At 49.8% G+C, this 25,205-nt stretch overlaps 1 protein-coding gene across 1 annotated transcript in view; it reads left to right on the forward strand.

The window, feature by feature from the left end:
- Nucleotides 1-3,895: 3,895 nt before the first annotated feature.
- Nucleotides 3,896-25,205, forward strand: part of WDR45 (WD repeat domain 45) — a 50,463-nt gene continuing 29,153 nt past the window's right edge. Inside the window, 9 exon segments of the mRNA XM_075835337.1 lie at nucleotides 3,896-4,025; nucleotides 6,128-6,202; nucleotides 6,959-7,063; nucleotides 7,140-7,236; nucleotides 11,613-11,707; nucleotides 13,451-13,530; nucleotides 13,610-13,646; nucleotides 13,649-13,796; nucleotides 14,189-14,290. Of these exon segments, the coding sequence (XP_075691452.1) occupies nucleotides 3,980-4,025; nucleotides 6,128-6,202; nucleotides 6,959-7,063; nucleotides 7,140-7,236; nucleotides 11,613-11,707; nucleotides 13,451-13,530; nucleotides 13,610-13,646; nucleotides 13,649-13,796; nucleotides 14,189-14,290 (785 nt within the window). The 5' untranslated portion in view covers nucleotides 3,896-3,979.

Below are 25,205 nucleotides of genomic sequence, written 5' to 3' on the forward strand. Positions count from 1 at the left end.
ATGAAAGGAGGTTGTCTAGAGATGAAACCATTCCTTTAACCCATTCCTGCATTTTCACGTACATACACGTCAGGGAATGCAGCCTGTTCACGCATTCCCACGTGATGGAGATTGTGCGGGCACAGAAGCTGTGCCCGCACGATCGCCGCGGGAGCCTGGCTATGACTGACAGCCAAGCTCTCGCTGCAACTGCCGAGATTGAAGAAACCTTCAATCTCAGCCGTTTAACCCATTAAATGCCGCAGTCAATAGCGACCGCAGTATTTAAATCTATTAACAGAGGGCGGGAGCTCCTTCTGTCACCCATCGGCGGCCCCCGAATGCGATCTCTGGCCACCAACGGGTTGCCATGGCAGCCGGGTGTCTAACAAAGACCCCCAGGCCTGCCCTGGCTTTATGCCTATTAGGCCGTGCCAGAGGCATGGCATAATAGATTGCCTGTCCGTTTTACACTGGCAGGCAATAATGCTTTGGTATTACGAAGTATACCAATGCGTTATATCTGCGATCAGAAGATCGCATGGTGAAGTCCCCTAGTGGGACGTAAAAAAATAATTAAAAGAAGTCAGTTTTTTAAAAAAAACCGTGAAGAGTAAAAATAAAATAAAATAATTTTTCCCATAAAAAGTGGTTTTATTTAAGAAGTGTAAAGTACACATATGGTATCGCTGCCATCGTAACACAAAGAATAAAGTTAACACATTAATTCAACTGTATAGTGAACGCCGTACAAAAAAAAAAAACCCCCCGCTAAAAACGTCAAAATCGTGGTTTTTTTTTTTTCTGCATTCCCCACCAAAAAAAATTAGGTTAATCAATAAGTCCCGTGCACCCCAAAATAGTAACGATGAAAACTACACCTTGTCCCGCAAAAAACAAGCCCTCATATGGCAATATCAACGGAAAAATAATAGTTATGGCTCTTGGAATGTGGTTATGCAAAAATGTATTAAAACTAAAATCGTTCCATTGAAAAACGCAACTAAAATAAAAAAAGAATGCTTGGTCATTCAGGCCAAAATAGGCCTGATCGTTAAGGGCCAGTTCACACGTTGCGTAAATACTGCGGATTTTCCGCAACGGAATTAGTTGCGGAAAATCCGCAGCAAATACAGTAGCAGCGAAGTGGATGAGATAAAACAAATCTGATCCGCATGCTGCGTAAATACTGAGTGAAAGAAACGCTCAGAAATTGACCTGCGGTGCAGAGTTTTATTCCGCGGCATGTCAATTGTATTTATTCCATTACAGCCGCATGCAAAACCATATGCATATGTGGCCAAGTAAATGTTTCTCTAATGGAGTAAAGAAATTCTCCTTGTAAAGACTGGATTTCGGTGCATATATATATGGAGGATTTTTAGTGTGCTTGGTTTTTCCAATTTATTTTGAAGAGGTGGCCAACTGCACACTGTGGGTCAGGAAGCCATATACTTCTGTTTTTCAGTACTCGCAGGACATACTACAGCTCTGGAAGTACAGGCTTGACTAACCAGATCTGTACATGAAAGGGTTATATTGTTAAAGGATTCTCTCTCACTAAACAGTGGATATGGCAAAGTGTCGGCTATGTGCACAGATAGAATGATTATTCACAATAACAATGTCCACCAGCAAATTTGGATCACTGTGGATGGTTGAATTATTTTTTAAACGTGATTCACAGTTAAAGGGTAACTAAATTATTAAAAAAAAAAATTTGTGACAGCTCATATGTTTTAATCAATAGGGGTCCAAACACTGAGACCATGAATTGCTAAAAGAAAGCGTCAGAAGAGCTTGGGTGAGCGCTATGCCGCCTCGTTTCTGATGGGCTTTTCTCGGAAAGCTGAGCATGTGGTGTGCGGGCTCATAGACTTTCCACTTTCACACGGCCTAATGGAAAGACATAACCCTTCCATGTTAGGGACCCACTCGTAGTTGCGGCTTACAAACGCGCTCCAAACAGTGCTGGTTTTCCCTTCTCGTGCATTGGGTCCTTAACTTTTTTTTTTTAAACGCAGCATGATCTAGGTGTGCTGTTTTATTTCTAAGTGTTTTCCCCTTAAATGCTTGAAAAAAAACATGTTAAAAATTTGAGACTAAAGAAAAGGCCACCCAAAGAAATGCATGACATTCGTGGCTTTTTTTTATCTGCCAAAAAATCCTGTATGAAGGAAGCCTAAGGGCGGGTTCCCACGTAGCGTAAACGATGCAGAATTTTTTTTACTCTTAATAAAGCATTTTTTTAAGGGGAAAAGGTGGGTTTTTCATGTTTTTTTTCACTTGTTTTGTTTGTTCAACTTTTTTTTTATTAGTCTCACGAGGGGACTTCACTATGCGATCCTCCGATCGCTTTTATAATACAATACTTTTGTATTGCAGTGTATTAGTGCCTATCCGTGTAAAACGGACAGGCATCTGCTAGCAGGCATAACCAGTGGCAGACCTGGGGTCCTTTATTAGGCCCCCCAGCTGCCATAGAAACCACCGATACTCTGCAATCTTACGCAGGCTGCCAGTGGGGTGAGAGAGGGAGCTCCCTCCCTCTCTCCAAAACCACTCCGATGCAGCGCTCGCTATTGAGCGCCGCATCTGAGGGGTTAAAGGAGCGAGATCGTTACTGATATCGATCTCGCCCGTTAGGGCAGGGCTGCTCTCTGGTAGCTGAGAACAGGGAGATTTAACGGCTCTCTGCTCTATTTATTCCGATGCAGCGCCGTAAAAAGGCTATTGCATCGGAATAAAGCCTGTTAGTAACCGCCCATTAGTTGTTTTTTTTACGGCGGCCACTAACGGGTTAAACCCCATAGAGAATGTATGGGGTATTGTCAAGAGGAAGACGAGAGACACCAGACCCAACAATGCAGATGAGCAGACGGCCGCTGGATGCGGAAACAGCAGAGTGATCTGGGAAAGTATAATTTATTTTTTGGAGTTGCGAATAGCAGGTTTTCTGCCGCAAAATTAGCAACATCTGCTATTTGTTGTGGATTTTATGTCTCCATTGAATTCATGGTAGAAAACCCGCAACTGAAAACCAGCGATTCTGCAGCATAAATTGACACGCTGCGGATTAATGAAAATGCACCGCTGGTCGATTTATGAACGGTTTTCCAGCTGAATCTTATGCAGCGCGTGGATGAGATTTGTTGCAGCGTTCCAATTGTAAATAATATAAGATTGGTCGCAAATTCCTCTGTTTTGCCTATTAACGCTGGCCATAGACATTAGTAACCTGTTGCCCGCTCACCAGCTAAACCTGACTCCCCTGAAGGGAGAAGTGGCTGCCTCACATCTGATGATGCTTATGTCAAGGATTGGACAGCTTGGATTTTTTTTCTCTATCAGTTTACATTGAGAATCATTTACTCATCCTGAGTTATAGTGCAGTCTACATTACTGCTGGTTGTCATTGGAATCAGACACAAACCTATTGTTACACACCCCTAATAGCTCCTGCCATGTAGTGGGACAGTGACACCTTCAGAAAGAAAATCATCAAAACAAGCTTCATACATATAATGAGCAAGCAAGGAATGCTGGGAGATTTCAGCGCTGAAGCCTAGTAATTTGGTAATGCAGCTCTGTTTTATATAAGGATCTGCACAAAATGTCTTAAAGTATGCATGAAGCAGCCCCATGTATTAATGATAGTGGGAAAATATGTTCATACGTCTCTCTACATCAGGAGGAACGTCTTGCAGGAACACAGAGTGTGCGCTTAGTGGCACTGCCGGTTATAATAGCCGGACGTAAGAATGTTACAAAGACGGCAAGACTGCCCACATTAAACATGGCGTAGAAGGGATGCGCGTCTTTGCGTCATTTCCGGCGTCCCGCGACTTGTAACATGTAAATACGGAAGCGTGGTGTCGTAAACAAAGCGGCTGTCACCTGTAGAGCCAGGTAAATGACGCAGCAGAGCCGCACGGAGTGAGGTACCAGCTCGTAGCTGTCGTGACAGAACTTCTCTCTTTCGTTACAGCCTGTGTCCGCCATGTCCCAGCGCGGTGTCAATGGGCTCCGGTTTAACCAGGACCAGAGTAAGTGGTGAATGTGAAGGCTTTATAACCACGATGCAAGCCAATGACGTCCATAGTAGTCCCCAGGGGGCTGGGTGGTAAGGTTTTCAATGTGGCCTTCGCTGATAACGTTATTGTGGTGTTTTAACCCTTTTAAGGTGGAGTTTAAATTGATTAAAGTGGTGACAGAAACTGCTACTTATTGAAGAAGAAACCACAAATCAGTTTGGTTATTAAGAAAATATGGTGGGCCCTTCAGTTGTAGGCCCATGGTGATATGTAAACCACGCAGCCATGGTGACGTCTCGTCCGTGGGTCCGGTATCGTAGTCACGTGACCACACCGTTGCTCTTACGTTGTATGCTGTGTTGAAAGGGTTAATGGCCGGAGCGTGGTTGGGATGGACAGCCATGTTGAGGTGTAGGCAGTACATGCGTCTGTTATGTCATAGGGCAGCGATAGATGTACGTGGGGCTTCTCTCTGTTGGATTCCATACAAATCTGACAGAAAAACCAAAATGTGACACTGCTTCTAGGGGAAAATATCTCTACACGCGGTGCCCGGCCTGTACCGCAACACACAGAGGCTGAGCCACTCCGTACTCGGGAGCGCCGGCTGCCCTACAGGCTCCGCGGACACTGCTCTGCCGTGCGCACGTTGTACTATCAGGACCGCGCCAGTCAGCTCGTCCTATGAGGGTACATGGATGTCGTACACAGGGACCCCCTCAATTAAACAAAGATGATGGGACATCCCCCTTTAAGTGATATTTAGAATTAGCAGCTGTAGTTCTACAAACAAGGGAATATCTATGGCTGTTTTCTGATTAGATCTCTGTGATCGCAAGTCCTTCGTGATCCAACTATGTAAAGAGATTGGACTGTGACAAAACATCATAAGCTGAGCGCGTTTTTTTCCTTATTTGTCGCTCTCCACAGCCTGAACTGTCAAACAAACTTCCTCAGTCGGTCGCCTTAAACCGTGACTGCAGTCAGAAGTCGCCCTATTGCAACGACCTTAGTGTTTTGTGTTGGTTTAACGGCGATTAGTTTTTTTGTTTTTTTTTTGTGTTACCCAAATCATTTGTATAGTTTTTTTTTCTTCGCACGTAGCGCTTTTTTGTTTTGTTCTTTAGGGATTTATAATTGTGCAAAAGGCATAAAATAACACCAAAAACCTTTTTTTCTATTTCTTTAATTTTTCACGTTAAAATGTCTCCTCCGTTTTGATATATAAAATGTATAGTTTGAGGTGTTTGGAGCCGCTTTTTGTTTTTCCATCTATCACACACTTTCAGCAGGAGAGGACCACACTCTACATTTACAGCCCATTCTTTATGATTCAATGGAAGGACGGGAGAAGTGAAGGCTCCTGCACATGAGACTGGCTGGCACTTTTAGGGGACGTTTGGTTGGCTGTTCAGGTGGCGCTGTGACTGGATAGATCACTGTGGGCTGAGAAACTTTGAAACCCTTCCGCCAAGAATCGGAAGTCGCCATCCAGCCCTTTATCTTTTAGTTTTAAAAATAAAAAATCCATTCATAGTCTGCCTGCCTACCCTCATGAATACGGCAGATTCATAACTATCGGAATGGCGTTTTTTTAAAAATGTTTTAATATATGCTATTAGCCAAATGGCGCAATATATTGTTGTGCTGTTTGGGCTCATAGAGCGGACCTGTCTAAAGTTGGAGGCTTTATATATAATCTGTACAAAATAAGTGGGTAAGGGATCTATAGGCAATTTATGAATAACTTAAGAAGTTTTGCCTTGTTTATTGCATTGTGAAGTCACGCCAAGTCTTCTCCCCAGTTCTCACGAGTTCATCAGAGCCGGGAAGGCGATCCCCCCCCCCCCCCCAATCTTCTGTCCATATGCCTTTTATATTCCTTATCTTGTACAGTATTGTCAGTGAATGGAACATCCTTGTGTAGAGTCAGAGGCTGAAAACTCCTCCTTATCATGATAAAGCTGATGTAAAGAAAGATGTTTCCATTCACTGACAGCAAACCGAGCTTGAAAACGTTGAGAATTTAATATTTGAAGTCTACATCTTGGAGGCGGCTGTTTGTTTGCTATCATTGTGTTTTTCTTTTTTCTTCCTTTTTCTGTTTGGTTCAGGCTGCTTCTGTTGTGCGATGGAGACGGGAGTAAGAATCTTTAACATTGAACCTCTGATGGAGAAAGGCCACCTGGGTAAGTTAAGCGGATAATTTTGAGTTTGAGGGGTAGTACCAAAAATCCTAAATTATCACCTATCTAATGATTGTGATTGTTTCCTGGGACCACTATTGATCGTGAGAAAGGGGGACTCGACTGCCCCCCGCCCCTAGATGCTCCTCACTGCTCGACCACAGTGAGGATGACATTGAATGGAGTGGCGATCAAGCATGCACGCTGCCGCTACTTTCAACGACTATGGGAATGACCGAAACAGCAGAGTACATATCTCAGCTGTTTGTCATTCTAATAAACTGTGGGAGTGGCGGGCGCATTCTCAACCGCAGCTCGATTTAAGCTCCTCCTCCTTACTGCGGGGAGTCAGTTTTTTTTTTTTCAATCGGTGGGGGTCCCAACAGTTAGGAAACGATCACCTATCCTGATGATATCACGCAATCATGTCATTATTGCGACATAGCGTCCACGGGACCATGCCATGATTGCCATGTCATGATTGGTCGCTGAGGCATTTGACATGACGTCACTATGGACAAAATGTCACTACCTCTTGTTCTAAGAAGATGGCTGGTGGCAGGGTAGAGCTGTTTTTCAAGATTGTGAGATGTTAGTATTCTCCTACTCTGGGTGCAGTAAAGGGATTTTCTGATATTCGCTGGAACCTCAGAAAACCCCTTCAACTTAAATGGTCAAAAAGATAGTGTGGCGAGCTAGATGTAAGAACCCTCCATCACCATTGCCAGGCACTGACCAGTATTATGTTCCTTCCGCCAGATGTGGAGCAGGTGGGCAGCGTTGGACAGGTTGAAATGCTGCACAGATGTAACCTGCTGACGCTGGTGGGCGGTGGGAGTAATCCCAAATTCTCCGATATATCCGGTAATTACTCCTTATCTGGTTACACCGTACCTCTCTGGCTCAGTAAGAGCGCTTACATCTCCTTATTCTTGACTAGTGCTCATCTGGGACGACTCGCGGGATGGGAAAGACAAGCTGGTGCTGGAGTTCACATTCACTAAACCTGTGCTCAGTGTACGACTGCGAGCCGACAAGTGAGTCCACAGATCTGCTTTTCTTCTATTGATTGAAGTTTGTTATTGTAATAAGTAAAGCCTTTAATTCGGGTGATTAACCCCTTAGTGAGCAGCCCATTTTAGACTTGAACGACCCAGCAGTTTTTAAAGTTGATCCATTGTCTCATTCAAAGAGCTATACTTTTTTCTATTCAGTCGACACCGCTGTTTGAGGACTAAACATAACTTAATTCAGTGGGTCATTATGATTGCAGCGATACAAAATTGATATAGTTTTTTTAAATATACTTTTTATTGTATTTTTTTATGTTTTACCCCTTATACACAGTAAAAAGGCTTTTTTTATTTTTTGTCTCTGTTTAAAGAGCCATAACTTTTTTTTTTTTTCTTTGCATTGTTTTTTATTTTCTTTTTTAACGGCGTTCACTGTGCTTGTTAAATGTAATCGTTTTATAGTTGGAGTTGTTACGGATGTGGCAATACCAAATATGTGTAACATTTTTTTCCCTTTAAAGCATTTTGTAAGGGATTTATATTTATTATGAACTTTTTTTTTTCTGTTTTTGTTTTTAGTCCCACTAAATAAAAGCGATCAAATGATCGCATAGTAAACACTGCATTACTTCTGTATTGCAGTGTATTGTGCCTGTCAATGTATGGCCTAACAGGCATCCACTAAAGGCAGACCAGGGGGCCTTTGTTAGATTGCATCGCAGGTGTGCCGATGGGGGTGAGAGGGAGCCCCTTCCCTCTAAAACCGCTTAGATGCGCTGCTCACTATTGAGCGCCACATTTAAGGGGTTAAACAAGCGGGATCGATGCTGATTTTGATCCCACCCACTAGAGCAGGTGCCCGGATGTCTTTAGACTGCCTGACAGCCACTCTAGCCAGCACGGGGCACCCATTAATAGCCGCAGTGAAAAGGCGTATAGGCAGTTATTAAGGGGTTGAGATAACTACTACAGTTAATGCAGAGGTCCGTGTCCTCCTGGTATATGGAGGTACACGGGCTAATATATTAGGGGGCTGAATCTTATATGCTGTTTTATTTTATACCTTTTAATTGCTTTATGTGTCAATCTAAAGCAGGGGAGTTGAAGAGAAATTACATTTATAACAGAATCCCGATAGCCTGTCAGCTGGCTAGTGACCACTGCATCTAAGGCGCCATGCACACGACCGTGCCCATAATCACGGTTCGTGATTAGGGTTTGGACAGCCGTCCGCGTTTGCGGGCTGTGTTCCCATTGTAAAGTATGGGAGCATGGCCCGTAAAATAAAAAAATAGAACATGTCCTATTTTTTACGGAAGGTTTCTGCGCCACGGGCACCTTCCTGTAAATATAAGGGAAGGTGTCCATCGGCCAGAGAAATTAATGGGTCTGTAATTACAAACGAAAACTACGGTCATGTGCATGGCTGGGTTTCCACATTGCAGATTTGCTGCAGACTTTGCCAGCATTTTATATATAAAAACCCGAATTGGATCCAGGAGAGCAGACCTTTCATGCCTTTCTTGATATATTTCTTCTGTTTAGGTTCCGTTCCTGGTTTTGGCTTAAAAAAACAAACCAAAAAACGCATGCAAATTCTGCACTGTGAGAACCCAGCCTAAGAGATCAAAACAAAGGGAGGGAGGGGGTTCCCTTTGTCCTCCCATAGCCGACCTCCGTAAAGGGATGTTCCATATGTAGTTGTCTAAAAGATCGTGCCTTATGTATGGCCTAATAGGTGTCTGTAGATTTTCACTGACCAGCAATAATAATGTATTTGGAATTCGTAGGTATTCAAATGCATTCTTTGTTAAGTTAAAATATGTAAGTCCCCTATTGGGACAAGAATTTTTAACAAAAACTAAAGTAAAAAAAAAAAGAGTAATCTTTGTTTCCCTTCAAAATAGCATTTGCTTGAATAAAAAAACCAAACTATAAATATTTGGTATTCCCATAACTAACGCCCTACAGGACAAAGTTAAGGCATATTTCACATCATATTTTAGATCTACGTAAAGCATTCTTTAGAGGTATACGTCAAACTTCCTCTGACAGATGAAAAATAACGCAATGTGAACCAAGCCTAACACATTATTTACACTGCACGTTTAAAAGGCATACTATAAATTACAAAAATATCAACTAATCTTGGCTTCATCCTTAAGGGGCTAAATAACCGATCGGATTTTTATAATTCGGTCCCAAGCCCCCCCTCTGATGTCCAAATGCCCTTATTGGGTATCGTTGTAAGACCACCCCTTTAAGGACTGGTGGCCTTTCAGTACAGATCCGTGTGCTCTCTGCTGCCTATTATTTTGGGCATGCACAGAGAGTCGTATAGACTAGGGATGCATTGAAACTTCGATACTGTTTAGATACTTTGCATCCCCAAACGGTTCGATACCGTTGTTTCATGTATTTCGATACTTTGCTGTGCAGCCACACAGCTCCGTATTGTAACGCATGAATGTATGAGAGCGAGGATACGGCTGTGTAATACAGCTATTGCCCCGCTCCTGAGTCCTGACAAGTGCAAGGGGTCATGATGATGCAATGCACTAATGAGCGGCGGCACTGTTGACAGAATATGGCAGGCGCACTACAAAACACCCCTATGTTCTGTCTTCAGTGCCTGAACCGCCGCTCATTAGTGCAGTGCCGGCCGCATCACCTCAACCTCACACGCACTTCCTGTCAGGAGCGGGGCAATGACTGTATTACAGCCACAGCCCCGCACACATCAGAGAAACCTCTTATCTCCGCTGCTATTCTCCTGAATGCTGCGATCACCGCAGACTGCAGCATTCAGGAGAAAATTAGAAGGGGGGCCCCTTGGATCGCGTCACAGGGAATTCCTGTGGCGCGATTGAGGGACATACCATATATGGGCAGACAGAACAGGGTCCACCTTTTTTACAATAAACATTAAAATAAGCATCAATACATAAAATATACACATATTCGGTATTGGCGTGGCCGTAATAACCTGCACAACAATTTTTTTTGCATCATTTATGATGTATACGCTGTAAAACAATAAAATAAACTGCTTTCTTTCACTTATTGTGGGGCACGAGGTGCGATGAATTTAACCTCCATGTGCCTCACATTAATAGTAATTAACCCCATCATGTACCTTACATATTAACCCATTATGACTGAGAAACATGATGGGATTAATTACTATTATTGTGAGGCACGTGGAGGTTAAATTCATCATCACACCACGCGCCTCACATCAGAAAATGGAAGAACTTTTTTTATTTTTTTATTACTGTTGGCAAAGTATCGAAATCGCAATACTAAACGAAGTATCGGTATCGAAGTCCAAGTTCTGGTATCGTGACATCCCTACTATAGACATCTAATGATTACTCTCCTTCAAGTTGCTGGTTTTAGTAGAGAATCTGTAGTTTAAAAGGGTTTCCCTAGTTCAGCAAAATAATGGGTAAGTAGCAATAGTTTTAAAATCACAAATACATCCCTGACAAATCCCCCCCCCCCCCTACACCAGCGCTCGCGGTTCCAGTGTGCTCCCCTGTTTTTTGTTTACTTGGGTGCTGCGATGATGTGCCCCTATACCCATGTGACCGCTACATCTATTCAGTGGCCCCCGCTGTCTACAGCAAAAGACCACTGAGGTGTGTGTATATACATCATTGCCGCAGCCAATGAAACGAAGACCGGCGGTGCTGGAGTGACGGGGGGGGGGGGGGTTTATCAGGTGGCTATTTTATTTCAACACTATTCCTGCTCATTGACTATATATATATATATATATATATATATATATATATATATATATATATATATATATATATATATATATATTTTTTTTTTTTTATTATTTTTTTTTGCTTAACTCCGAAAAACCCCTTTTTTATGACGGTTTGAGTAATAATACACTCTGGCAGTACACTCAGGGTATGTTCACACGCTTAACAAAATACGTCTGAAATTACAGAGCTGTTTTCAAGGGAAAACAGCCCCTGATTTTCACCTGTTGTTGTTTTTTAAGCAACTAGCGTTTTTTGCGGTGTTTTTTTACGGCTGTTTTTGGAGCTGTTTTTCTATTGAGTCAATGAAAAACTGCTCCAAAAAACGGCGCATGTAGTTACATGCACTTCTTTTTACACGCCGTTATTTGAAAATGAGGCGTAAAATAACGACCCGTCTGAACAGAACGCCGCATATGGGCAGACGTTTGTAGGCGTTCTTCTTCTGGTTTTTCAGGATGTTTACGGCCCTAAAAACTGCTGAAAATAGCCAGTGTGAACATACCCTTATACTCTCAGCTGCTTGTCCAACACAACCAATAGGTTCACTTTAAGACTCATTAGGATATACTCAGATCTGTAGAGGCTTAGGCATGAAATAACAATATGTATTCAATTCTACAGGATTGTCATCGTAGTGAAGAACCGGATCTATGTTTACTCCTTCCCGGATAACCCAACTAAACTCTTTGAGTTTGACACAAGAGACAACCCTAAAGGTAAAGGCTTCCTAAAGATATAAAGTTTCCCTAAGGCCAGTTTTGCACAGCTGTAGTACAGCCGCTTTGTATGGTCCATAATGTAGATGCAAGACCAGGACCCCTGCGGTTCTACTGCATCCAACTAGACCACCATAGAACTGCGGGGGGGGGCTGCTGCTGCTCAAGGCTGTGTGTGTGTGGATACGTACTCTTTGCTTTGTTTTTCCACATGTTTCGTCCCATAGTTTTGCTTGTGCCATACAGTACTTGGTACAAAAATAATTTTTGCCCTACATGGCACTCCAATGATCAGTAAAGCATCTGCCCGTCCTCATAAACATCAGATACCAGCAATGCATGGTAGTTCTTGACCAGTGTGCTGCTATGGGCCACTGGTTTTACTGGCCTATGGTTTCCTCACTGAAGTTAGTGAAGAACAACATATAGAGCTGCGGTTTTCTTATGTAATCTTAGGGACTGTTCACATCAGCGTTGCTTTTCCATTTATGGGTTTGCAGCTTTCCATTAGAGAAACCCATGAACGGAAAGCTAAACGGAAACCTATTTTGCATTACCATTGATTTCAATGGAAATGCTTCCGTATGCCTTGGTGTACGTTCCGTGAAGTTTAAGTTTTTTTTTTTCCGCTGAAACCATAGAGCAGTTGATTGCGCTATTGTTTCCGCGAAAAAAACTGAAGCTTAACGGAAACCAAAGCAAACGGAAGCATTGCCATTGAAATCAACGGTAATACAAAATAGAATCTTTAGTTCCTGTTTGGCTTCCCGTTGATTGGTTCCTCTGATGGAAAGCCGCCACTGAACCCATGAACGGAAAAGCAACGCTGATGTGAACAGGCCCTTAGAATTCCTAAAATGGTAAATTTTCTCTCACATTCTATTCGATCTTCTAGGGAGGCGAGTGATTCATAGCTGCATAATGTCTTGAAAAACAAAAGTTTCTTGGTGAAATTACTGATGCTGGTTAAAATATCGGCCCAGGCCGTCATCCTGACTTTTTGTACCCACCTTTGTCTTAAATAAATAATTCAATAAAATAAATAATTAATATTACAAAAAAAAAACCTGACCAGAGATCTCCTCCTTAGGGGCGTTCACATCTGCGTCAGTTTTCCGCTCTTGCGTTCCGTCGGAGCTTCCTGTACGAACGGGACGCTGACTGAAACAAACGGAAACCATAGCTTTCTGTTTGCATCACCATTGATTTCAATGGTGACAGATCGGGTGCAAATGGTTTCCGTTTGCCTCAGTTGTGCAAGAATTCCGTAGTTTTGACAGAATCAATACTGTTCTATTCATTCTGTCAAAACGACGGAACCCTTGCACAACGGAGACAAACTGAAAAACCTATGGTTTCCATTTGTTTGTCAGGGTCCAGTTCTGACGGGAAGCTCCGACGTAACGCCAGAACGGTACAGTGACGCAGATGTGAACGAAGCCTTACTTAGAACCTGTACAGTACCCGAATACATCTGTGTGCACAATTTCTAAATTATGTGAGTCTATTAGGCCTTATTGTACCACTGTATGCCTCTGATGCCACACAGAGGTTTCTCCATTGCTTTTAGGAGCATACAACCATGTAATATGGTGCTGTACATGGGCACCATACGTCAAAACGGTGTGCTTACAGCTCTGTTCTACTATGAGCCCTCATAATGTGTCGTTTTATCTTTGTTATAATTTACTATCTAATTTATTGATACTTTCTATTAATTTCTAGTCATTTCTATCTCTCCAGGTCTGTGCGATCTCTGCCCAAGTATGGAAAAACAGTTGTTGCTCTTTCCAGGCCACAAATGTGGCAGCTTACAGCTGGTGGTAAGTCCATTTTTAACTATAGGGATTTTTTTAGTAGCGTTTTAATACATATCTATCTAAGCACTTTCTCTACTTACAGGATCTGTGTAATGCCAAGCCTGGTAGCTCATCTGCTCCATTGAACTAGGCTGTCTGGCAGTCAATCAGCAGGGTACTTTGGTGGCTTCAGCCTCACGTAAAGGCACTTTAATACGGCTCTTTGACACCCAGACCCGGGAGCAGCTAGTGGAACTACGGCGCGGAACAGACCCGGCCACTCTCTACTGGTAAGTAAACTAAGGATGACTATAAATGAGATTAGGTTAGGGACAGTAGTAAGTGATAGAAATAGATTTTTATTTTCTTTGATATTCATTGACTCCGCTCTGTGCACTGTATAACGGTGTTAGGCCTCATTAAGACGGCTGTAATGCAGCTTCAATGAGCCATACTGACCGTACCATAGAGTCTTTTTATGCTGTTAGTTCAGGTCATAAGACCCACAGTTTGGCCGGGATTTTCGGGCGCGTTACAGCCGCCCGAATGGGGCTTAAAGCTGATGTCCGCTTGGGTTGGAGGAGCCTGTTACGTTACTAGGAGTAGCCTATGAGTAAAGCAACATTAAAAATACTTGGCAGTAATGATGTCCTATTAACATTTAGGTTTCCTCTCTTTCCAGTATCAATTTCAGCCATGACAGTTCCTTTCTGTGCAGTTCCAGTGATAAAGGAACAGTGCACATCTTTGCTCTAAAGGACACCAAGTTAAATCGTCGTTCTGCGTATGTATTGGGCCTACATTGTGTGTCATAATAAGAATGCAATGATCTAAAAAAAATAATTATATATATATACACGCGCACACACATACACACATACACACATACACACATACACACATACACACATACACACATACACACATACACACATACATACATACATACACACACACACTACCGTTCAAAAGTTTGGGGTCACCCAGACAATTTTGTGTTTTCCATGAAAACTCACACTTATATTTATTAAATGAGTTGCAAAATGACTAGAAAATATAGTCAAGACATTGACAAGGTTAGAAATAATGATTTTTATTTTAAATAATAATTTTCTCCTTCAAACTTTGCTTTGGTCTTGGAATGCTCCATTTGCAGCAATTACAGCATTGCAGACCTTTGGCATTCTAGCTGTTAATTTGCTGAGGTAATCGGGAGAAATTTCACCCCATGCTTCCAGAAGCCCCTCCCACAAGTTGGATTGGCTTGATGGGCACTTCTTGCGTATCATACGGTCAAGCTGCTCCCACATCAGCTCTATGGGGTTGAGATCTGGTGACTGCGCTGGCCACTCCATTACAGATAGAATACCAGCTGCCTGCTTCTTCCCTAAATAGTTCTTGCATAATTTGGAGGTGGGTTTGGGTCATTGTCCTGTTGTAGGATGAAATTGGCTCCAATCAAGCACTGCCCACAGGGTATGGCATGGCGTTGCAAAATGGAGTAATAGCCTTCCTTATTCAAAATCCATTTTGCCTTGTACAAATCTCCCACTTTACCAGCACCAAAGCAACCCCAGACCATCACATTACCTCCAGCATGCTTGACAGATGGCGTCAGGCACTCTTCCAGCATCTTTTCAGTTGTTCTGCGTCTCACAAATGTTCCTCTGTGTGATCCAAACGCCTCAAACTTCAATTCGTCTGTCCATTACACTTTTTTCCAATCTTCCTCTGTCCAATGTCTGTGTGCTTTTGCCCATATCAATCTTTTCCTTTTATTAGCCAGTCTCAGATATGGCTTTTTCTTTGCCACTCTGCCCTGAAGGCCAGCATCCCGGAGTCGCCTTTTCAATGTAGATGTTGACTCTGGCGGTTTGCGGCTACTATTTAATGAAGCTGCCAGTTGAGGACCTGTGAGGCGTCTATTTCTCAAACTAGAGACTCTAATGTACTTGTCTTGTTGCTCAGTTGTGCAGCGGGGCCTCCCACTTCTCTTTCTACTCTGGTTAGAGCCTGTGTGTGCTGTCCTCTGAAGGGAGTAGTACACACCGTTGCAGGAAATCTTCAGTTTCTTGGCAATTTCTCGCATGGAATAGCCTTCATTTCTAAGAACAAGAATAGACTGTCGAGTTTCACATGAAAGCTCTCTTTTTCTAGCCATTTTGAGAGTTTAATCGAACCCACAAATGTAATGCTCCAGATTCTCAACTAGCTCAAAGGAAGGTCAGTTTTATAGCTCCTCTAAACAGCAAAACTGTTTACAGCGGTGCTAACATAATTGCACAAGGGTTTTCAAGTGTTTTCTAATCATCCATTAGCGTTCTAAGACAGTTAGCAAACACAATGTACCATTAGAACACTGGAGTGATGGTTGCTGGAAATGGGCCTCTATACACCTATGTAGATATTGCATTAAAAACCAGACATTTGCAGCTAGAATAGTCATTTAGAACATTAACAATGTATAGAGCAGGGGTCTCAGGCCTGCGGGACACATAGCCGCTAGTATCGGCTCTGCTCCGAGACACTGGAATTCCCTGACATCGCTGTCCACATATGAACAGCGATGTCAGGGACTTCCCCAGAGCGGAGTCCCGGGCAGAGCGCTAGTATCGGCTCTGCTCCGGGACTCTGTGGAATTCCCTGACATCGCTGCCCATATATGGACAATGTGTCAGGGTCTTCCCCAGAGCGGAGTCCTGCGTAGAGCGCTAGTATAGGCTCTGCTTTGGGGAAGCCTCTGACATCGCTGTCCATACATCGACAATGATGTCAGGAGCAGAGCTGGAATCCCAGGCTGCACTCACAACTCTACTATTATATCATGTACTTTACTCCAGTCACATCCAGAGCTGCAGTCACCACTCTAATGTAACATGTTATACTCCAGTCACATCCAGAGCTGCACGCACAAGTCTACTTCAACATCATGTACTATACTCCAGAGACATCCACAGCTACACTCACAACTCTACTGCAAGATCAGTAGATGCAGATGCAAACATCTTGTCTTATACTTCAAACAAATCTAGAGCTCCAGTCACAACTCTACTATTATATTATGTGCTATACTCCAGTCACATCCAGAGCTGCAGTCACAACTGTACTGTAATTCGAGTGCTAGAAGCGGCTCTGCTCCGGGACTCCAGCTCTGGGCAAGACCCTGACATCACTGTGGTAGCATCTGCGGAGGGCACTGTGGCCTTATCTAGGGGTGTGTTGCATTATCCACCGAGGGCACTGCGGCAGCATCCACCGAGGGCACTGCGGCAGCATCCACCGAGGGCCCTGTGGCACTATCTAAAAAGGGGCTGCTCAATCTTGACATGTGTGTCTGCCAAACGCGGCGAACTGAGCCAGACTGCATTTAGCGACACTTAAACTGGAAAACTGGATTGTTGAAATTAGCACGTGGAGAAATATCTCAAATTTTAAACCTAGCGGTATTATTATAGTAATGTAGTATTGTAGTATTATTATTATAGTAATATAGTGTTATTGTAGTTCAAATAACTAATTGATTAATAATAATAATTTTGTATTGTATCAAATTTGAAAGTAATGCGGCCCGTCAACTTCCCATTTTTTCTATATGCGGCCCACTTACCCGGCTGAGTTTGAGACCCCTGGTATAGAGTGTATTTCTGATTAATTTAATGTTATCTTCATTGAAAAAAACTGTGCTTTTCTTGCAAAAATAAGGAAATTTCTAAGTGACCCTAAACTTTTGAACGGTAGTGTATCTCCACACACACTCCACTTCCCCGTCCGCGTGCCCTTCCCCGCACACACAGGCACACTGCCCTTCCCCTTCCACACAAACACACAGGCACACGCGCACTGCCCTTCCCCGTCCACGCACGCACGCACGCACGCACGCACGCACAGATGAGGGCTTGAGATGCTGAAATGCACGTCGGGAGGGCACCAGTCAGCTAATATAACAGAATTTATGGGCTGGAACCGCACAGTCTGTATTGGCCTGAGGAAGACGCCGGTTCGGTGTAGAAACGTGTAGCCTGTTTCACATTAAAGTCCTTTTATTTACTGAGATGGTCGTCTAAATCCTCTCTTCGCTTAATACCTTATTCAAGCAGCGCCGTTGGTCCAATTTTCTTTATTTTTAAATCATTCTACACACACACACACACACACACACACACACACACACACACACACACACACACACACACACACACACACACACACGCACACTACCCTTCCCCGTCCACAGGCACGCGCACACTGCCCTTCCCCGTCCACACACACAGGCACACTGCCCTTCCCCGTCCACACACACACACACAGGCACACGCACACTGCCCTTCCCCGTCCACGCACACTACCCTTCCCCGTCCACAGGCACTGGCACACTGCCCTTCCCCGTCCACACACACTGGCACACTGCCCTTCCCCGTCCACACACACTGGCACACTGCCCTTCCCCGTCCACACACACTGGCACACTGCCCTTCCCCGTCCACACACACTGGCACACTGCCCTTCCCCGTCCACACACACTGGCACACTGCCCTTCCCCGTCCACACACACTGGCACACTGCCCTTCCCCGTCCACACACACTGGCACACTGCCCTTCCCCGTCCACACACACTGGCACACTGCCCTTCCCCGTCCACACACACTGGCACACTGCCCTTCCCCGTCCACACACACTGGCACACTGCCCTTCCCCGTCCACACACACTGGCACACTGCCCTTCCCCGTCCACACACACTGGCACACTGCCCTTCCCCGTCCACACACACTGGCACACTGCCCTTCCCCGTCCACACACACTGGCACACTGCCCTTCCCCGTCCACACACACTGGCACACTGCCCTTCCCCGTCCACACACACAGGCACACTGCCCTTCCCCGTCCACACACACACACACACGCGCACACTGCCCTTCCCCGTCCACGCACACTACCCTTCCCCGTCCACAGGCACACGCACACTGCCCTTCCCCGTCCACGCAGGCACACTGCCCTTCCCCGTCCACGCAGGCACACGCACACGCACACTGCCCTTCCCCGTCCACGCAGGCACACGCACACGCACACTGCCCTTCCCCGTCCACGCAGGCACACGCACACTGCCCTTCCCCGTCCACGCAGGCACACGCACACTGCCCTTCCCCGTCCGCGCACGCACACTGCCCTTCCCCGTCCAGACACGCACGCACGCACACTGCCCTTCCCCGTCCAGACACGCACGCACGCACACTGCCCTTCCCCGTCCAGACACGCACGCACACTGCCCTTCCCCGTCCAGACACGCACGCACACTGCCCTTCCCCGTCCAGACACGCACGCACGCACGCACGCTGCCCTTCCCCGTCCACGCACACTACCCTTCCCCGTCCACAGGCACTGGCACACTGCCCTTCCCCGTCCACACACACTGGCACACTGCCCTTCCCCGTCCACACACACTGGCACACTGCCCTTCCCCGTCCACACACACTGGCACACTGCCCTTCCCCGTCCACACACACTGGCACACTGCCCTTCCCCGTCCACACACACTGGCACACTGCCCTTCCCCGTCCACACACACTGGCACACTGCCCTTCCCCGTCCACACACACTGGCACACTGCCCTTCCCCGTCCACACACACTGGCACACTGCCCTTCCCCGTCCACACACACTGGCACACTGCCCTTCCCCGTCCACACACACTGGCACACTGCCCTTCCCCGTCCACACACACTGGCACACTGCCCTTCCCCGTCCACACACACTGGCACACTGCCCTTCCCCGTCCACACACACTGGCACACTGCCCTTCCCCGTCCACACACACTGGCACACTGCCCTTCCCCGTCCACACACACTGGCACACTGCCCTTCCCCGTCCACACACACAGGCACACTGCCCTTCCCCGTCCACACACACACACACGCGCACACTGCCCTTCCCCGTCCACGCACACTACCCTTCCCCGTCCACAGGCACACGCACACTGCCCTTCCCCGTCCACGCAGGCACACTGCCCTTCCCCGTCCACGCAGGCACACTGCCCTTCCCCGTCCACGCAGGCACACGCACACGCACACTGCCCTTCCCCGTCCACGCAGGCACACGCACACTGCCCTTCCCCGTCCACGCAGGCACACGCACACTGCCCTTCCCCGTCCACGCAGGCACACGCACACTGCCCTTCCCCGTCCGCGCACGCACACTGCCCTTCCCCGTCCAGACACGCACGCACGCACACTGCCCTTCCCCGTCCAGACACGCACGCACGCACACTGCCCTTCCCCGTCCAGACACGCACGCACGCACACTGCCCTTCCCCGTCCAGACACGCACGCACGCACACTGCCCTTCCCCGTCCAGACACGCACGCACACTGCCCTTCCCCGTCCAGACACGCACGCACACTGCCCTTCCCCGTCCAGACACGCACGCACGCACGCTGCCCTTCCCCGTCCAGACACGCACGCACGCACGCTGCCCTTCCCCGTCCAGACACGCACGCACACTGCCCTTCCCCGTCCAGACACGCACGCACACTGCCCTTCCCCGTCCAGACACGCACGCACACTGCCCTTCCCCGTCCAGACACGCACGCACACTGCCCTTCCCCGTCCAGACACGCACGCACACTGCCCTTCCCCGTCCAGACACGCACGCACACTGCCCTTCCCCGTCCAGACACGCACGCACACTGCCCTTCCCCGTCCAGACACGCACGCACACTGCCCTTCCCCGTCCAGACACGCACGCACACTGCCCTTCCCCGTCCAGACACGCACGCACACTGCCCTTCCCCGTCCAGACACGCACGCACACTGCCCTTCCCCGTCCAGACACGCACGCACGCACACACACACGCACACTGCCCTTCCCCGTCCACACGCACACACACACACACACGCACACTGCCCTTCCCCGTCCATACACGCACACTGCCCTTCCACACACGCACACTGCCCTTCCCCTTCCACACACGCACACTGCCCTTCCCCTTCCACACACGCACACTGCCCTTCCCCTTCCACACACGCACACTGCCCTTCCCCTTCCACACACGCACACTGCCCTTCCCCGTCCACACACGCACACTGCCCTTCCCCGTCCACACACGCACACTGCCCTTCCCCGTCCACACACGCACACTGCCCTTCCCCGTCCACACACGCACACTGCCCTTCCCCGTCCACACACGCACACTGCCCTTCCCCGTCCACACACGCACACTGCCCTTCCCCGTCCACACACGCACACTGCCCTTCCCCGTCCACACACGCACACTGCCCTTCCCCGTCCACACACGCACACTGCCCTTCCCCGTCCACACACGCACACTGCCCTTCCCCGTCCACACACGCACACTGCCCTTCCCCGTCCACACACGCACACTGCCCTTCCCCGTCCACACACGCACACTGCCCTTCCCCGTCCACACACGCACACTGCCCTTCCCCGTCCACACACGCACACTGCCCTTCCCCGTCCACACACGCACACTGCCCTTCCCCGTCCACACACGCACACTGCCCTTCCCCGTCCCCACACACGCACACTGCCCTTCCCCGTCCCCACACACGCACACTGCCCTTCCCCGTCCCCACACACGCACACTGCCCTTCCCCGTCCACACACGCACACACACGCACACTGCCCTTCCCCGTCCACGCACACTGCCCTTCCCCGTCCACACACGCACACACACGCACACTGCCCTTCCCCGTCCACGCACACTGCCCTTCCCCGTCCACACACGCACACACACACGCGCGCGCGCACACTGCCCTTCCCCGTCCACACGCACACTGCCCTTCCCCGTCCACACAAACACACGCACACTGCCCTTCCCCGTCCACACAAACACACGCACACTGCCCTTCCCCGTACCCACACCCACGCACACTGCCCTTCCCCGTCCACACACACACACACACACGCACACTGCCCTTCCCCGTCCACACACGCATGCACACTGCCCTTCCCTGTCCACACACGCACACTGCCCTTCCCCGTCCACACACGCATGCACACTGCCCTTCCCCGTCCACACACGCATGCACACTGCCCTTCCCTGTCCACACACGCACACTGCCCTTCCCCGTCCACACACGCACGCACACTGCCCTTCCCCGTCCACACACACACACACACACACACACACACACACACACACACACACACACACACACGCGCACACTGCCCTTCCCCATACACACACGCACACTGCCCTTCCCCGTCCACGCACACTGCCCTTCCCCGCACACACACAAGGATGCACACTGCCCTTGCCCGTCCACACACGCATGCACACTGCCCTTGCCCGTCCACACACACACACACTCTGCCCTTCCCCGTCCACACACACACACACACACACACTCTGCCCTTCCCCGTCCACACACGCACACTGCCCTTCCCCGTCCACACACGCACACTGCCCTTCCCCGTCCACACGCACACTCCCCGTCCACACGCACACTGCCCGTCCACGCACACTGCCCTTCCCCGTCCACACACGCACACTGCCCTTCCCCGTCCACACACGCACACTGCCCTTCCCCGTCCACACACGCACACTGCCCTTCCCCGTCCACACACACACACACACACTGCCCTTCCCCGTCCACACACACACACGCACGCGCACACTGCCCTTCCCCGTCCACACGCACGCGCACACTGCCCTTCCCCGTCCACACGCACGCGCACACTGCCCTTCCCCGTCCACACGCACGCGCACACTGCCCGTCCACACGCACGCGCACACTGCCCTTCCCCACGCACGCGCACACTGCCCTTCCCCGTTTACACGCACGCGCACACTGCCCTTCCCCGTGCACACGCACACTGCCCTTCCCCGTTTACACGCACGCGCACACTGCCCTTCCCCGTTTACACGCACGCGCACACTGCCCTTCCCCGTTTACACGCACGCGCACACTGCCCTTCCCCGTCCACACAGGCACACGCACACTGCCCTTCCCCTGTCCACACAGGCACACTGCCCTTCCCCCGTCCACACACGTGCACACTGCCCTTCTCCGTCCACACACACGTGCACACTGCCCTTCCCCGTCCACACTGCCCTTCCCCGTCCACACACGTGCACACTGCCCTTCCCCGTCCACACGCACACTGCCCGTCCACGCACACTGTCCTTCCCCGTCCACACACGCACACTGCCCTTCCCAATCCACACAGGCACACGCACACTGCCCTTCCCCGTCCACACAGGCACACGCACACTGCCCTTCCCCCGTCCACACAGGCACACGCACACTGCCCTTCTCCGTCCACACACGTGCACACTGCCCTTCTCCGTCCACACACACGTGCACACTGCCCTTCCCCGTCCACACACACGTGCACACTGCCCTTCCCCGTCCACGCACGCGTGCACACTGCCCTTCCCCGTCCACACACGCACACTTCTCTTCCCCGTCCACACACGCACACTGCCCTTCCCCATCCACACACATGCACACTGCCCTTCCCCGTCCACGCACACTGCCCTTCCCCGTACCCACACACGCACACTGCCCTTCCCCGTACCCACACACACACACATTGCCCTTCCCCGACCACACACGCATGCACACTGCCCTTCCCCGTCCACACACACACTGCCCTTCCCCGTCCACACACACACTGCCCTTCCCCGTCCACACACACACTGCCCTTCCCCGTCCACACACACGCGCACACTGCCCTTCCCCGTCCACACACACGCGCACACTGCCCTTCCCCGTCCACACACACGCGCACACTGCCCTTCCCCGTCCACACACACACGCGCACACTGCCCTTCCCCGTCCACACACACACACACACACACACACACACACACACGCTGCCCTTCCCCGTCCACACACGCACTGCCCTTCCCCGTCCACACACGCACTGCCCTTCCCCGTCCACATTCACACAGGCACACTGCCCTTCCCCGTCCACACACACACAGGCACACACACACTGCCCTTCCCCCTCCACACACACTGTCCTTCCCCGTCTCACACACACACACACTGCCCTTCCCCGTCTCACACACACACACGCACACTGCCCTTCCCCGTCCACACAAACACACACACACTGCCCTTCCCCGTCCACACACACGCGCACACTGCCCTTTCCCGTACACACGCGCACACTGCCCTTCCCCGTACACACGCGCACACTGCCCTTCCCCGTACACACACACACACACACGCATGCACACTGCCCTTCCCCGTCCACACACACGCACACACTGCCCTTCCCCGTCCACACACACGCACACACTGCCCTTCCCCGTCCACACACACGCACACTGCCCTTCCCCGTCCACACACGCACACTGCCCTTCCCCGTCCACACACACTGCCCTTCCCCGTCCACGCACACTGCCCTTCCCCGTACCCACACACGCACACTGCCCTTCCCCGTACACACACACACACACACACACTGCCCTTCCCCGTCCACACACACTGCCCTTCCCCGTCCACACACACTGCCCTTCCCCATACCCACACATGCACACTGCCCTTCCCCGTCCACACAGGCACACGCACACTGCCCTTCCCCGTCCACACACACACACACACACTGCCCTTCCCCGTCCACACACACTGCCCTTCCCCGTCCACACACACACGCACGCACACTGCCCTTCCCCGTCCACACACGCATGCACACTGCCCTTCCCTGTCCACACACGCACACTGCCCTTCCCCGTCCACACACGCATGCACACTGCCCTTCCCCGTCCACACACACACACACACACACACACACACACACACACACACGCGCACACTGCCCTTCCCCGTCCACGCACACTGCCCTTCCCCGCACACACACAAGGATGCACACTGCCCTTGCCCGTCCACACACGCATGCACACTGCCCTTGCCCGTCCACACACGCATGCACACTGCCCTTGCCCGTCCACACACACACACACACACACCCTCTGCCCTTCCCCGTACACACACACACACACACTCTGCCCTTCCCCGTCCACACACGCACACTGCCCTTCCCCGTCCACACGCACACTGCCCGTCCACGCACACTGTCCTTCCCCGTCCACACACACTGTCCTTCCCCGTCCACACACGCACACTGCCCTTCCCCGTCCACACACACACACGCACACTGCCCTTCCCCGTCCACACGCACGCGCACACTGCCCTTCCCCGTCCACACGCACGCGTACACTGCCCTTCCCCCGTCCACACGCACGCGCACACTGCCCTTCCCCGTCCACACGCACGCGCACACTGCCCTTCCCCGTCCACACGCACGCGCACACTGCCCTTCCCCGTCCACACGCACACTGCCCTTCCCCGTCCACACGCACGCGCACACTGCCCTTCCCCACGCACGCGCACACTGCCCTTCCCCACGCACGCGCACACTGCCCTTCCCCGTTTACACGCACGCGCACACTGCCCTTCCCCGTGCACACGCACACTGCCCTTCCCCGTTTACACGCACGCGCACACTGCCCTTCCCCGTCCACACAGGCACACGCACACTGCCCTTCCCCCGTCCACACAGGCACACGCACACTGCCCTTCCCCCGTCCACACAGGCACACGCACACTGCCCTTCCCCGTCCACACACGTGCACACTGCCCTTCTCCGTCCACACACACGTGCACACTGCCCTTCCCCGTCCACACTGCCCTTCCCCGTCCACACTGCCCTTCCCCGTCCACACGCACACTGC

This window comes from Rhinoderma darwinii, chromosome 8 (assembly GCF_050947455.1).
Source record: "Rhinoderma darwinii isolate aRhiDar2 chromosome 8, aRhiDar2.hap1, whole genome shotgun sequence".
NCBI classification, from domain to species: Eukaryota; Metazoa; Chordata; class Amphibia; order Anura; family Rhinodermatidae; genus Rhinoderma; species Rhinoderma darwinii.